Source organism: Aspergillus pseudotamarii (genome assembly GCF_009193445.1).
Source record: "Aspergillus pseudotamarii strain CBS 117625 unplaced genomic scaffold BDV38scaffold_23, whole genome shotgun sequence".
NCBI classification, from domain to species: Eukaryota; Fungi; Ascomycota; class Eurotiomycetes; order Eurotiales; family Aspergillaceae; genus Aspergillus; species Aspergillus pseudotamarii.
This window is the reverse complement of record NW_022475037.1, coordinates 231,774-246,511: the sequence shown is the minus strand read 5'-3', so window position 1 is coordinate 246,511 and position 14,738 is coordinate 231,774. Positions and strand designations below refer to the sequence as shown.

At 48.6% G+C, this 14,738-nt stretch overlaps 6 protein-coding genes across 6 annotated transcripts; 2 read left to right on the top strand and 4 right to left on the bottom strand.

Moving 5' to 3' along the window:
• Nucleotides 1–816: 816 nt before the first annotated feature.
• Nucleotides 817–2,555, top strand: BDV38DRAFT_292472 (MFS transporter; the record flags this gene model as incomplete). The annotated part of the gene is made up of 4 exons (XM_032062014.1): nucleotides 817–1,004; nucleotides 1,095–1,471; nucleotides 1,598–1,692; nucleotides 1,758–2,555. 4 exons carry the CDS (start codon nucleotides 817–819, stop codon nucleotides 2,553–2,555), a joined length of 1,458 nt encoding a protein of 485 aa, XP_031914161.1.
• A 346-nt stretch (nucleotides 2,556–2,901) lies between these two features.
• On the bottom strand, nucleotides 2,902–4,761 carry BDV38DRAFT_270842 (putative rhamnogalacturonase; the record flags this gene model as incomplete). Its single annotated transcript, XM_032057215.1, has 6 exons — nucleotides 2,902–2,990; nucleotides 3,077–3,599; nucleotides 3,694–3,828; nucleotides 3,900–4,107; nucleotides 4,176–4,254; nucleotides 4,329–4,761. The coding sequence occupies 6 exons, from the start codon at nucleotides 4,759–4,761 to the stop codon at nucleotides 2,902–2,904; spliced, it is 1,467 nt and encodes a 488-aa protein (XP_031914160.1).
• An 872-nt stretch (nucleotides 4,762–5,633) lies between these two features.
• On the bottom strand, nucleotides 5,634–6,966 carry BDV38DRAFT_292469 (TauD/TfdA dioxygenase family protein; the record flags this gene model as incomplete). The annotated part of the gene is made up of 4 exons (XM_032062013.1): nucleotides 5,634–5,749; nucleotides 5,817–6,048; nucleotides 6,108–6,229; nucleotides 6,321–6,966. 4 exons carry the CDS (start codon nucleotides 6,964–6,966, stop codon nucleotides 5,634–5,636), a joined length of 1,116 nt encoding a protein of 371 aa, XP_031914159.1.
• Nucleotides 6,967–7,253: 287 nt separating this feature from the next.
• On the bottom strand, nucleotides 7,254–9,611 carry BDV38DRAFT_78671 (putative MFS transporter). The gene is made up of 3 exons (XM_032063935.1): nucleotides 9,487–9,611; nucleotides 9,360–9,420; nucleotides 7,254–9,300 (listed from the first exon to the last, which is right to left on the bottom strand). The coding sequence occupies exon 3, from the start codon at nucleotides 9,074–9,076 to the stop codon at nucleotides 7,334–7,336; it is 1,743 nt and encodes a 580-aa protein (XP_031914158.1). The 5' UTR covers nucleotides 9,077–9,300; nucleotides 9,360–9,420; nucleotides 9,487–9,611; the 3' UTR covers nucleotides 7,254–7,333.
• Nucleotides 9,612–9,773: 162 nt separating this feature from the next.
• BDV38DRAFT_270839 (uncharacterized protein) lies at nucleotides 9,774–12,485 on the top strand (the record flags this gene model as incomplete). The annotated part of the gene is made up of 1 exon (XM_032057214.1): nucleotides 9,774–12,485. The coding sequence occupies one exon, from the start codon at nucleotides 9,774–9,776 to the stop codon at nucleotides 12,483–12,485; it is 2,712 nt and encodes a 903-aa protein (XP_031914157.1).
• BDV38DRAFT_78574 (VIT1/CCC1 transporter family protein) lies at nucleotides 12,476–13,832 on the bottom strand. The gene is made up of 2 exons (XM_032063934.1): nucleotides 13,300–13,832; nucleotides 12,476–13,244 (listed from the first exon to the last, which is right to left on the bottom strand). The coding sequence occupies exons 1-2, from the start codon at nucleotides 13,665–13,667 to the stop codon at nucleotides 12,710–12,712; spliced, it is 903 nt and encodes a 300-aa protein (XP_031914156.1). The 5' UTR covers nucleotides 13,668–13,832; the 3' UTR covers nucleotides 12,476–12,709.
• Nucleotides 13,833–14,738: the final 906 nt, after the last annotated feature.

Here is a 14,738-nt window from a genome sequence, read left to right as displayed (position 1 = left end):
TATTTTTTTGGTTTTCTTGTCTTTTTTAAACAAGACGTTTGTAGTCTAAATATTGTGAGTAGAACCGTTAGAACTACTGTGGCCAGAAGATAGGTCCTATTAATTATAATATGTTGCGTACTATGCTCCGGCGCAGTGTGTACAGCTGAGAGAATCCGTACAAGGAAATGATATACGAACACACCCACCGGGATCCGCAACGATCTTTTTGCACTCTGCCAGAGCATATCTCTGATCTTCCAATAGTTCATATTCTGATTTCCTCTTTTGATTTTTCCTCCATCTAATTTTATCCTTTGGCCCACCGTCTATATGTTCAATTCAATAATCCCACTGTCCTTTCGGCATTATAACCCCCTTTACCTTCGACTTCAATTCTTGGACTGGATCTCCATATTGGAGCCACATACTATTTTGTTCTCGAAGGAACCAATGCAAGAACATGGGTCCAAATAAGTCCCTAGACTGTTCAATACCTGTGGTACGACGATCACTGATGATAAATCGCCTCACTCGAAGATTTTATCACCAATAGCGCATGATGAGAGGAGTCGTAAGCCGCTCAGGTACCCATGATACCTTACTCATTCTCAAGCCAGCGAGGCAAAGATCAACCCATTCTCCATGTAGCTGCGACCCCTTGCTTGGCAGGGAATGCTTTCAGCCTTTTACTATGATTAACTTGCCAATCCTTTGACGAGAAGAGCGTCCCTCCACGCTTTTATGTCTCTCGCCCCATGGCTTCCACGATGTTAAAAGGGTCTGGAATCAGGGCCAGATCCAAAGGTCTAGCTTACCTCAATGAGCTAAGACACAATGTCATCACAATGTTCCGAAACTCTGCAGCTCAAAGAAGCCGATGCCAGTGTGTCGCATATACCTGCCGAGTTTTCAGATAGCAATGTGGGCTGGGATAGCAAGGATGACCCTCAAAACCCAATGAACTGGTCGGATGCTTGGAAAAAGACAATCATCATACTGATTGCCTTTGCCACGTTTAACGAGTGAGTATAGTCATGGCACCAAGATCTGCCCTGACACGCGATGGATGTACTTTACATACTCTATGGCTGACATCGCAACACCTGCATCAGCGCTGCGGCATCGAGCATTTTCACCCCCGGGGTGCCGCTCGTTCTCGAAGAATTCCACGAGACAAACCCCACCATATCCCCGTTTATCATGTCGGCCCATGTCATTGGATTCGCAACAGGGGCGCTGGTTTTCTCCCCATTCAGTGAGATCTACGGTAGATGTCTTGTCATGCACATTTCCAATATAGCTTTCTTTGTTTGTTGCATTCTCTGCGCCGTCAGTGTCAACGTACCTATGCTAGTCATAGCTCGCATCCTTCTGGGTGTCGCTGGCTCGATACCCAATGCATTGTCAGGAGGCTTTGTAGCGGACATGATACCCCTTGAGAATCGGGCGAGCTCGCTCGCCTTGTTGACCACCGGGACTATAACAGTACGTAACCTTTATCAAGCAGCAAATAAATATCTACTAATCAATATTCGGTTCCAGGGCACGATACTCGGTAAGCTCACCCAGGAAAAACTACTTATACACTCTTCGCACAGTCGCCTGAAATCCTAAGATCAACTTCTTACATTCACCCTAGGCCCGATTGTAGGCGGTTACATGACACTAAATGTGGGATGGAGATGGACATTCTGGCTTGAAACCATCTTGGTACATAACCCCAGCGAAACTCCATATATGGGCAGAACATTTCAATACTGAACGACACGATACAGGTCGGCTGCAGCACCATACTATCATTCTTCTTCCTCCGAGAGACATACGCACCAGTTCTTCTCAGAAGAAAAGCCGCAAAACTAGGGCTCCAAATACCCCTCAAGGAAAGCGAAAGCCACTGGCAAGTCCTCCGAAGAGGCATCTCCCGACCAATGAAGCTCTGTCTCTCCCCAATTATGCTGATTGTCTCACTGTACCACTCCATCTGTTACGCATACATGTACTACCTGATCACAACCTTCCCCACGCTCTTCGGTGACGAATACGGCTTCAACACAGGCGAAGTCGGCCTCGCCTACATCGGCCAAGGAGTCGGCTGCATAGCCGGTCAGGTCATAGTCGGCCGCTTCGCAGACTGGTACATCAGACGTCAACAAGCCCGGAATGGCACCACCACGCCGGAAGATCGACTGCCCCCCGTAATCGCCGGATATTTTATTCTGGCCATCGGCATGGTGTGGTTTGGGTGGTCGGCGCAGGTCCATGCCCATTTCATGGCCCCGATTATTGGTTCCGGTGTTGTGGGCGTGGGTATCGTGGGCGTGGCCATCGTTGTGCAGGTGTATCTTGTCGATACTTTTACTATCTATGCGGCCAGTGCTTTAGCGGCCAATTGTCTTCTTCGGTCTGCTGTTGCGGTTCTCTTGCCTCTATCTGGTCCGGCAATGTATGATCGGCTTGGGTATGGTTGGGGGAATACTCTTCTCGGCTTGGTGGCATTGGTTATTGTTCCGACTCCGTTGTTATTGATGAAGTATGGTGAGAGGATTCGGACGCGATGGGCCGTAGCGTTATAGAGTAACTTTTACTAATTTTATGGTTATGTTCATGTTATGCTTTGTTTCTGTCACTTGAATCATGGGTAGTATTTGGAGGGCTATTCAGATACTGGTGTACGACTGTCATTAAAAAAGTCGGCTTTGCATTGCCTAGGACTATAATCCTCTCTCTAAGTAGTGCTTTGCCCATCTGATTATCCAGAATCGCTGTATCGGGTAGAATGGAGTTCAATCTTCACTTGCACACTCGCTTTAGTGCCCTCTTTGAGTCTGCCATAACATAACGATCAACAAAAGTTCACCAAACTACCCTTCTATACATCTCCCACCCCCAATACCGACATAAAAGCTAGATGCTACCCCCTCAAAAGCTCCCCCAATAATGCAAATCATAGTCCACCCCACCGGGCCTCCACAAAGGCGAAGGCGTATAAACCGGGATCGGCGAAGCCGCTACTCACAATTAGCATACCCAACACATCCACACCAAACCAATCCCAATCACAAGGATGAAGGGAATAAGAAAAGACAAAACTCACTCCCAAACCCCGTACTCGGCGCCGCCCAAGCTGGCAATCCAGGCTCAACCCATCCCGACGGGGTCTCGGTCACCGTAACAGTCCTCGTATAAGCGGCGGTGGGCGCCTCACCAACCTCCAACGGTTCAATCCCATCATTAACCCCATACGTCCCATCTCCGGTCCCGAAAACATTACTGATCTTATTAACAACCGCATCCCCCGTCTCAGTCCACACCGAAACATCCTCCACCGTCACATTCGTCGCAAAGGTCAGATCATTCGCAATCAGATACAGCGGGGGCCGTTTCGCCCCGTCGGCGACAGAGCCCGTCACGTTCCGGAAGACGATGTTGCTGAGCGTCACAGCGCCGGTGTCCGGGGTGAAGGTGTTCTGCCAGTATTGGTTGATGTTTAGGCCGTAGAGACTGGCTTTTGATCGGAAGTTTTCGAACGTTATGTTGCTTACGTAGCCGGAGCCGCCGGGGTACGTTTTTATGAAGGCTATGTTGTTGCCTTGGAGGATGCTTATGTTTCTGGCAACCTGTTTTTCTTGGTTAATATTGTTTTATTTGAGGAATGAGGGTTATAGAGTAAATTGTTAGAAGGGGGGGGTGTGTGAACTGGGGGTGCGTTACGATGTTGGAGATTTCGGCGGAGACGTTGAGACTGCCGATTGAGAGACCGGAGCCTGCTTGGTTGCAGACTAGGTTTTCCACTAGGGCGTGGTGGGAGGGGCTTTTTATGGAGACGCATTCGTCGCGGTTTGTTACCTTTTCATTTTGTTTTTGTTAGTGGGTGGTTTTCATAGTTGAAGGGTGAGTGGGTTGGGAAGGTCACATACTTCGTTGTCGTGGATATAGTAGTTCGTCCCGATTGCGTCGATACCGTCATAACTGCCCAGGTTGGCACCTCGGATGGTGAGATGGTACGCTTCGACATTCACGGCGAAGTCCAGAATAATATGAAACTTTGGACTATCGACCAGGATCAGGTCATGGACGGAGGCGTTTGTTGGAGAGATCAAGCGGACGAGACGGGGTCGCTCCGTGCTATCGACACATTAGCTCAATCGACCCATGAACCATTGGGACATATGAAAGAAGCTGGATTCTCATACTTATTCAAATTCCGATACAAATACCCCTGTCCCTGAAACGCGCCCAATCCATTGGAAGAATAAAACTCGAAATCAACGGCTGGATGGCAAAATCAGTCCCCAAACCACACATATACATATATATCTCAGTCAGTAAGATAAAGAAAGACTCACCATTAACAATCACCAAAACATCTAACAGAAACTTATGGTCACCCTCTCCATTAATCGTGTCATTAAGCAAGTCAACGCCAGCAAAGCCCTGGAGGATTAACGAACGCTCAATTTCCCAGTTGCCGCCGTATGCGGCCGTGATCAGTCCGTCTAGCTGGAAGGCCCAGTTGGTGGCGTTGCTGAGCACCACAGCCCGGTTGAGCAGGTATTGGCCTTCTGGGACGATGAGTCGACTTCCAGGGTTGGGGCGGATGCAGTGGTTGAAGGTTGTTTCGAGGGCGGTGGAGATGTCGGTGCTGTTGTCGGCCACGGCGCCGTAGGAGAGGATGTTGCACTCGGTGGTCTTTTCGGAGAGGGGGGTTGTTGGGCCTACGGGGCCGATGAGTTGGCCGACGGCGAGGGTCGAATAGAGGAGTAGGAGGAGTGGGTGCATTCTTGGTCTTGGTTTCTTGGTGCTGGGATTAATGGAATGGGAGATTGCTGTTGGCTCTGGGATGCGTGTTTTATAGTTGCGGATGTACCATATATTATTAATTGGGGGCTGAATATACTCTATCTCGAAGTACGATACATGAATTGCGACATGGGACTGTGGTCTGGAGTATTCGGAGCATACTGAGTCTACACTTCGAGTTAGGGCTACACCTGCTGGGTTGATACAAATCCATATAGCAGATACCCTCAAGGGAGTTAACAACCGAGCACACAGAGAAATAACCGATATCCTACCTAAGATTCTTCCAAATATGACATGACAGTATTATCAATCCATTCAGGGCATCAGGGTAGAGTGTCGTGATTTTAGAGTCGATCAAGTCATCACTTTAATATAAATTTCATGCAGGAAGATAAGGGCACGTGGATTGCGACATGATAGTTGATATGATGACAGCTAAGCTAAAGCTTGATTAATTAACCTGACAGATGTAGAAGCTTGACCAATTTAGCCGTTATCCTGTCGGTTTGAACCGCAATGCCAATAGGATAGGTTATTGCTTATGCTAAGCTATATTGCGTGAGCTCATACAGGAGGAAATGATATCATCGTCGGCATGAGCTGTCCTGTGGATGGAGAAAGTCTGGGTGTGATGGGATATTTGAAGTGGTTTAATTACGTTGATAAGAAAAATGAGGCAATACCATGTATGTTAACGTTGCGGTGATTGATTCTATACTCGTTCTTGTTAAACCCATAATACTTGGTTGAACCATAACAAATATGACTTGCGTAACTGCATTTGAAACTTCTTTAGTATTCAGTAACCATAATACGTAGAGTACGATTGCTATCCTAATTATACTGGTTTATTTGTTCTTTCCAGTCTCCTGCTGCAACGCTTCCTTCCGGGTCTTAGACTCAGGATCAAGATAGGGCTTCTCAGCCTGCGGAGCAACCCGTAAACCATGTCTCAGATGAGGAACTACACACTGAATTAGCCACCTCTCACCACGAGGACAATGAGCAGAAACCCTGTCTTCAATACTTACAGTAGTCAAAGATACCCGTATGAAAAGTAGCCCGATTATCCCAGATAGCAACAGCGTTTTTAGTCCACTTCCATCGGACCTGGAACTCGTAGCCCTCGGCAACAGTCCGATACAGAGCATCAAGGATACCATCCCCAATTCGTTTCTCGAGGCCGATGATCTCCTTAGTGAAATTCTCGTTGACATACAGCGTCTTCCACTTTGTAACGGGGTGTGTACGGACGACAGGGTGCTGGTGGTGTGAGCTTTCTGCCCGGTTATTCAACTCTCAATATTAATGGATAGACTTACAATCGTCTCAATAGGATCCCTTCTCAAGCAACCATTAGTCCGGAGCGCCTTTTCCGCTTGTTCAAGACCACTATGCTTAGCTTCTAGGGTCTCAAGAAAAGACCTCAGTGTAGGCGATAGAGCTACCGACAAAATCCATTAGCCCTAACACATCCAATCCCCTTCTCCACAGAATAAGAAACAAGAAATAGATAACAAAAAAGAAGAACTCACATTCATACAAAGCATACCCACTGGCCCAAATAGTATCTCCCCCAGCTAACCCCCCCTCCGGTCCCGCATTGGGTAAAGTATCCATCTTCAAAAGCGTCAGTCCAGGCGGCTGAATCTCATAACTGACATCCGAATGCCAAATCTGATGCGATCTCCCATTCACCGCCGTCTCATCCTTATAGATCGGGTGCACCCAGGGCAAATCAGGGATGATGCCAGCCATCTGATGAATATGCAGATCGCCAAAGTAGGCTCCGAAGGCGATCTGCTGGTGCACGTCTAGGTCCTGGTCGCGGAAGAACACAACGCCTCGTTCGGCGACCAGCCGTGCCAGGTCGTCTTTCTGCTCGTCTGTGAGGTCCTTCAGCTGGAGGCCGGCGAGCTCGGTGCCGATCTCGGGGGTCAGGTGTGTTACCGCGGTGGCTGCTTGAAGGAGGCGCGATTTGGTGGGGTCTGCGGATAGGCCGCGGTCTGTGAAGGGTTTCTCGGTGAGGTTGGGGAGCTTGAAGGGCGTGTAGTTTGGGTATTGGAGGCCTGCGGCGCGGACGGATTGGAGGGGGGACACGCCGTGGGGGGTTTGATACTCCGGGTGTGGGAGGTTTGGGGGACGTTCGGGGAGGGCGAGTTGGGGTTCGGATACTGGCATTTTGAGGATATTGGTTGGGAGGGCTTTGAGGAAAGGAATGAAGAGAGAACCTCTGATTATGGTCTTGGGGGTTATTCTTCGATAGATTAAGTATTCCTTCTATGCTTATGTCTCACCGTGGGTAGCATTCTCGCATTTTTAATATATCCTAGTATTAAATTGAAGTATTGCCATTATTGGTGGGCTTATAACCTTGCGTCATTATAGCTGTACTGATGCTATACCATAGATAGGAGATCATTGGAATATTGTTCTAGAGCTGATAAGAAGGTAATGGTCTAATACATTCGACTCATCAGACTATCCACTGACAGTATCATCTATGCTAAAGTTCATCCAGGGCTTTACTATTCCCTGCAGTCCATACCTAACTATCAAACAGAAAATCTAGCCTCTTGTTACCTTGATCATTAGTCGTCTCAAGATAGTGAGCCTTCTGCTCTGTCGTCATTGCATCCCATTTTGCGCGCTTCCACTTATTTCTCGCCACATAGTAGAGCTTTGCCAGCACGTATGCTATAATAGTCGCTACGTTGATGGCAATCAGCTGCGAGTTTCCCCGATGGTAGTATGGCTTGTCATCTTCACGGTAAATATTCGAAGACGCAATCCCGGAAAGCTGAATGGTAATGTTATAGAGAGCAGCGCTGACAGCCCTCGTTCGCACAGCATTACTCAGCCGAGAACACCATCCGACTTGTGCAGCGTGGATAGACGGCCATCCAAGCAGGACAAATGTAACCGCGTAGAGCCCCCAGTGGGATAGCGTGCTAGCCGAGGTGTACAGAACAATCAGGAGAGGAAGAGACCAGAGTTGGGTCAGGATTCCAAAGATGGAGATTTGTTTGAACCATTCGGACAATTCGGTGATGATCAGCAGGTTGATTGCTGCGAAGACGGTGACCGGAATGCCCAGTAAGGTGGTATGGAAGGTGCTGAACCCGATGGCCTTCAGCGACAAGCTGAGATATGTCTTTGGTGGCGAGGTAGGGATCTCAAACAGGATACCGATGATGTAGACTGGCCACAGATCATAGTCTTGCAGACTTTGCCAAAGCATTTTCAAGCTTAACGCCTGACGGTTATGCATGTCTCCCTTTGATGGGTCATCCCGCAGGACACGGTTGACGATGATCTTCTCTTCTCGCTCGGTGAAGTATCCCTTGGGATTCCACCATGTTGCTGTCTGGGTAGGCCCCGGAACGAGAAATAAGAAACTCAAAAATCCAATCACTATACTTATCAAGGCTTCGATAAGAAAGAGCCATCTCCATCCTTCACGGCCTTGTACCCCACGCATGTGCAAGACACCGTAGGCGATGAACGAGGCGATCACCCCCGACACCGAGTCAACAAACCAAAACCACGCCAAGCGTACGGGCATCTCGGTCTTCTTATAAAAATAAGAGAGGTACAGAATCGCGTCTGGGATGAACCCCCCCATGAAGAAACCAAGGAAGAACCGACAGGCAAAGAATCCCGCTCTGTTATGCATAAAGAACTGTCCACCGGATGCCAAACTCCATAGAATAATCTGAATGGGGATCCATCTGTCCGGACCAATTCTCTTGCCGATCATCTGAGATGGAATCTCAGCGATCAAAAAGCCGATCCGATACATGTTTTGCGCGTTGTTGTAGTCGTTGGTGTTGATGTGCAGGTCCGGCAACAAATTATCGGCAGCAGCATTTCCCAGGTTGCCCCGATCAATGTTGAGCGCAAAGAACATCACAAGGATCCAAAGGAAAATCTTCAGATCGGTTTTCCGGCGTACTGATCTCTCCTCGCGGTAGGTCCACCTCTCAGAAGGGTCAAATCGATGCAAATTCTCGTACTGCGGGTGTGGCTGGTAATATTTGGCCAGATTCGAATCATCAAACACACTCCTCGTAGTAGCAATAGCATCGAGGTCGACTGACTTTCTCTTGGAATAGAAGATGGACAGGAAGGTCCTGTACTCAGGTACATCTTCTGGCTCGACAAGATCGACATGTGTTCCATCTTTGGCCACTTCAGTGCTCTGGATATCCCCGGCCTTATGCGGGCTGGATTGGGGGGCTTCTGACTGATTTTTATCGTTTAAGTGACTGGAATCCGACGTAGTCGACATTTTGGTAGTTCCCTCGGACTAAGATCAGCAGATACAGTCCCAGTGCAGGTTCAGCGTAAAGCAAACGAGGGCTGGCTGGTCGACCTCATCAGATGAACAAGGAACATATCGGTTAAATAATATGGCTAGAATTGTCTCTGATGATTTTTCTCTATCGTATTTTTGTGATAATAGTCATCAAGGATAGAGTGCTCACAGAGCTCGATGGTGCGATCGATGAAGTACTGTCCCGGTAAGCCAGATGATAATAGCATCTTACAGATCTAGCCCTGAGTGTTCATACCAAAATAACAGACAACGGATAATAACGAGGGATAGGAAATCAGATACGGGCTAAACAATGGCTGGGTGTAGGGAGTTGCGGTTAGGGCATTGCTCGTCATGTAAGTGCGTATGGCATCAGCGCTCACCAGACTGTTACCATAGCCCGACTCCTCCGTCTCAACGCTTAGTGTAAATAGGCTCTATGTATTAACCAGTAGCTATTTTCCGTCAAATTTTTTGATAAGCTTCGAGCTTATGGTTGGTGGATAAATTGAACACATTGGAACCCTCTTTTGACCATGAGTCGATGGCTCATCTAGAAGGCGAAAGGAGAATATCCTTCAAATTAGTGAACCACCCTAAACAACAACTGAAAGTGGCGGCCACCCGGAGCCACATCCTAGCACGTTGCTCGAGAGTGGTATTTCATAATATGTCGACAAATAACAAGACCGTCAAGCTCCAATGCCTTGAACGGCATTATATTAAAGATAATTCTAGTGCGACTTTTGGCGTCCCTTGGTCCCGTGGAAAGTATTGGCCTGACAGAACAACCTTCACTTGTTCTAGCCATAGGAATAGATCCATTGCTTTGCAATCATGGGTAATCGCGTACTGGCCAGATGGGTCAATCAAATGGACAGCGCATGCCTTTGCGGCTGATACCGACGTGGCTGACAGCTATTCCGTGGAAGCAATCCCAACGACGCCTAAGCATCTCGAGCCTATTAACGTAGGTATTTCGATAAAAAGGGATACCTGTTCAGACCTTATAGAAGTTGACACGGGCAAGGTCCGCGTGGTCTTTCCTACCACCGGTTCAGAAATAATCAAGAGTATCGTCCTGAGTAATGGGACGACAATCGGCCAAAATGGCCGACTGATAATGCTCTCAAAAGCATTGCTTCCGACGGAGACAGATAAATCAGATAACAGCCAGTTTCTGAGCAGCATTGAAAGCGTAAATATTGACCAGGGAGGCCCCATAAGGGCTCTATTGACTGTACGCGGAAAACACTGGGCGGTTGAAATTGGCGGCCGCTCACAAGCACCATGGCTCCCTTTCATTCTGCGGTTCTACCTGTACTACAATTCAGATTCCATCCGGATCGTCCATACAATCACGTATGATGGAGACGCACAAACAAGCTTCATCGAGGGAATCGGTATCCAGTTTGATGTTCCGTTGAAAGATGAGCTGCCTTATAACCGGCACATCCGTTTTGCTGGTGTTGGTGATGGCATTTTTGGGGAGGCTGTACAGGGTGTTACCGGCCTTCGCAGAGATCCAGGGTCAAGTGTCCGTACAGCTCAGATTAACGGCGAACCTCTTCCTCCTATGGATACCTGGAATGACGAGGTTGGAAGATATATTAAATGGGTGCCGTGCTGGAACGATTACAGTATTTCCCAACTATCGCCAGACGGATATACTATGAAGAAAAGAACTGCAGCAGGACACAGCTGGGTCAATATTCCTGGCGGCACTCAAGCTGGCGGGCTTGCATACCTTGGCAGTGCAACTCGAGGAGGCTTAGGGCTGGGAATGCGTTATTTCTGGGAACGATACCCGACCGGCTTGGATGTTCGAAATGCTAACGAGGCCACTGGAGAAATCACGCTGTGGTTGTACAGCCCATCCGCAGAAGCAATGGATCTTCGACCGTACCATGACGGGCTGGGACAAGAAACCTATGATGATGAGCTTGATGCCCTGCGTATCACATATGAAGATTGGGAACATGGGACAGGAACGCCTTTCGGCATTGCACGGACGAATGAAATCTTTCTTTTTGCCTTTGACCATACCCCCACTTCCGCAGAGCTAAGCAGTTCGGTACAGTATATGCGGAACCCACCCGTGGTGATTCCAGATCCTGAGTATATCTTACAAACAGGCGCATTAGGCACATTTTGGTCAAGGAGAGACTCCACGGAGACTGCCACCCCTGCAGAAGCGGAAATCAACCGAAACCTTGACTTTCTCTTCGAATTTTACATGACACAGATATCTCAGCGCCGATGGTACGGCTTCTGGGATCATGGAGACATCATGCACACTTACGATGGAGACCGTCACTCCTGGTGCTATGATATCGGAGGTTATGCATGGGACAACTCCGAGCTCTCTCCAGACTTGTTCTTCTGGCTATATTTCTTGCAGACGAGCAGAGAGGACGTATACCGCCTGGCTGAAGCCCTTACTAGGCACACAGGGGAGGTGGATGTGTACCATATCGGACGGTGGAAAGGGCTTGGGACCCGACACGGAGTCCAGCATTGGAGCGATAGTTGCAAGCAATCTCGCATTTCGAATGCCATGTATAGGTGGATTTTCTTTTACCTCACAGGAGGCGATGAGCGGACTGGCGAGCTGCTAGACGAGACACGGTGTGCAGAAAAGACATTCTTAGCTCTAGATCCATACCGTAAGGTGCGACGGGATATAACATCATACAAACCTGCCGCTGAAGCTGTATCCATCTCTTTGGGAACCGATTGGTCAGCTTTTGCAGCAGCGTGGTTCATCGCCTGGGAGAGACGAGCACCTGGTTGGGAGGAGGCGAAAAGCAAGCTGTTCTCGTCTATGGCGGGGATCTCCCAGCTTCACAATGGCTTCGTGACTGGAATGGCTCTTTACAACACCCAAACAGGACAAATCCATCCTCCGTCTCACGATTCGTCAAACCACGGAGTGGTCCAAGTATCCCATCTTTCCGCCATGTTCGGTCTGTTTGAGATCTGCGCGGTGCTTATTGACACCCTAGCAAGTGACTTACCGAGGGGCTTTGAGAAAGCATGGGTGGATTATTGTCTCCATTTCAATGCCACCGCAGAAGGTCAGGTACAGCGGTACGGAGTAAGCTTTGGAAATCTGATATTGCGCCAGGGACATTCTCGTTTGACGGCATATGCGGCCAAGAACCTTGAAGACTCGGGCTTAGGGCAACGTTCATGGAAGGAGTTCTATAATGGCGATGGCTATGCGCCAGATTTGCCATGGGTCAGCCAGTTGGTAACCGGATGTCTCGTCCCAGTAAATGTTGAAGAGGCAAATTGGATTTCAACTAATATCTCGTCGCTCTATGGTCTGGCAGCGATCCAGAATCTTTCTTTGGTAAGAAAAGCTTTATCTTCGCACTAACAAAGTTTGGCGTTCTGGAACGGTTTTTCGGTGGCGATAGCTAAATTTGGAAAAATGTTTTTTGAACTTTGTAATTTTCTTTTACTATACGAATTTACAGTTTTTATATGTACTAGTATATACTCAGTCCCTGCGACCCATTGACCATACCCAGTGCCTTTTTACCCAATAACGCCGAAACCAGGCCAAGTGACAGAATATAAACAAAAGGTGTAGTTGGAGTATTAGTGCTCTCCTCCTTCACTACTACCAGAGGCCATTAATTGGAAACCTTTGACCAACCCCATGGCAGATCCTGCTGCAACTCCGCCAACCAAGACCATTTGTAAACCACCTATGAGCCCGCGTCGAATATTCCGACTGCCCTTCCAACCGCTCACGAAGCATGTCTTACCATATCCGAACAAAAACAGCGCCACGACCATCGTAGCGATAGACCAACGCAGCGCAATGAAGGCATCATTCGGTCCAACGAAAAAGTAGGGGAGTAACGGGATGAAGCCACCGATGAAGTAACCCAGGGCGATCGTCAGAGCGCAGATAAAGGCGCGTGAGCCGGAGGGTTCTTGAAGAGTATGATGGAAATTCATGAGGAAAGATGGGAGCATCGGGGAGGTAGAAAGATGCCTTGTGAGTTCAGAGACGAGGTGGGGAGGAAGGTCGTAGGGCTCGAAGATATCGGAAATTGTGTCAGTCACCCCAGCTGGATCTGTCATGGTTTGGCTTTCGGTCTCTTTTAGTGTTGCGCGGTAGGATTCCCTACGCAGAAATGTGAGTGAAAAGCGGTCTTTTAGGTCACGCTAGTTCTACTTACTCCTCGCTTTTTGCTCCCAAATATCCTCCTAGGCCCATGGATATGGCACCCGCAATGAGTTCAGCCAATCCACCGAATACCACCACTTTTGTATCTCCCAAGGCAGACAGTCCCGCAGTCAGGGCAAATGGCACTGTCATACCGTCGGAAAGACCGATGATGGCATCTGACACCAGTCGACCGTCAATGACTTTGGAGTCCGCTTTCTCCGTTTTTGGCCGACGGGGCTTTGCCTCCTCGACTGAAGACTCGAGGTCGCTCGACGATTCATTTCGAAGGGGTAGTTGGTATTCCTTCTCCAAGTCCGGCGAGAATTCCGAGACGGGGGAGTAGCTGGAGAGGAGACCCCTGATGGAGGAAATTGACATGGTGGTATGGTTGGTGTGCGACGATCTCGACCAATACGTACATTCAAAGGAGAGTCAAGTGATGCCGGGAACACTGACGGGAAGGCGGGTTTATATAATTATGTAGGCAAAACAATGCTCTATTCCCAGTGGATCACACTATTGTCTAGTGTCACAATGAAGCATGGACCAGAGAGGAAGCCGATAACGAGTGAGAGAACCTGATCAAATGAGAGTAGCACGGGACATATACCCCAGCAAGAAGCATTGGGAGGTATGCTCCACCGAGGGTGGGAATTAGCAAATCCACAGTGCACATTTGATCAGACCTTGTGCCGACTTGCTCCAGTGTCACCTGCCACAGAGCCTATTAAGGGAGAATGACCAACAACGTGCGTGAAATGAAGAGGCGGTCATTTGCCTCAAATGAGGGGATCTCTTGGCACGTGGGGACGTGATTCGTCCAAACCCCAAGAGACCGGGTGGGGTACCTGGAAAGCTTGGACTGAGGCAACTATTCCACATCAGGTTTAGTATTCTTTGGTAAGGGCCCATCGGACAAGTACCTCGAGCCTATCATGTTGGAGTCATATCTAAACTCTGAATGCTGGCTGATCCACTGCAGAAGTACCACTATTACTATTCTGGTAGCACAGCGCAAGAGATTCCGACATGAGACAGGACTTGTCCTTGCATATGTACTGCATGTCCACCATTGCAGAGTCGACTAACGACTAGTAATCCGATGGAGTACTAAGTTCTCGCAGCATACTTCAATCGATCATGAAGAATTCACATTATGAACGCGACGGTACCCCACTCATATACTCACTAGCCCAATAGTGCTCGTTTTCGACGCAAGGGCCCGTCCGCTCTATCCCGTTTCTCGTAACTCCTCGCGCGACCTCCGGAGACCTCCGTAGCACTCTTCCGCTTGATCAACAGACATGTTACAGTGATGTCTCACATGGCATGGACTAGCTGCAGCTGGTCTTCACCGATGATTTCTCATACCGAGATACTGGTTGGAGATTGATCCTGACAATGGATGAACGGTGGATCGTCCTTCTTTTCTCTGGAATGTGACTCCCT

What these genes read in the sequence shown, in the direction of transcription:
- BDV38DRAFT_78574 (XM_032063934.1), bottom strand. Translation starts at nt 13,667, where the DNA reads ATGTCAATTTCCTCCATCAGGGGTCTCCTCTCCAGCTACTCCCCCGTC. An exon ending in TTGGGAGCAAAAAGCGAGGA is followed by an intron (nt 13,245 to 13,299) that starts GTAAGTAGAACT and finishes ATTTCTGCGTAG; the next exon opens with GGAATCCTACCGCGCAACAC.
- BDV38DRAFT_78671 (XM_032063935.1), bottom strand. Translation starts at nt 9,076, where the DNA reads ATGTCGACTACGTCGGATTCCAGTCACTTAAACGATAAAAATCAGTCA.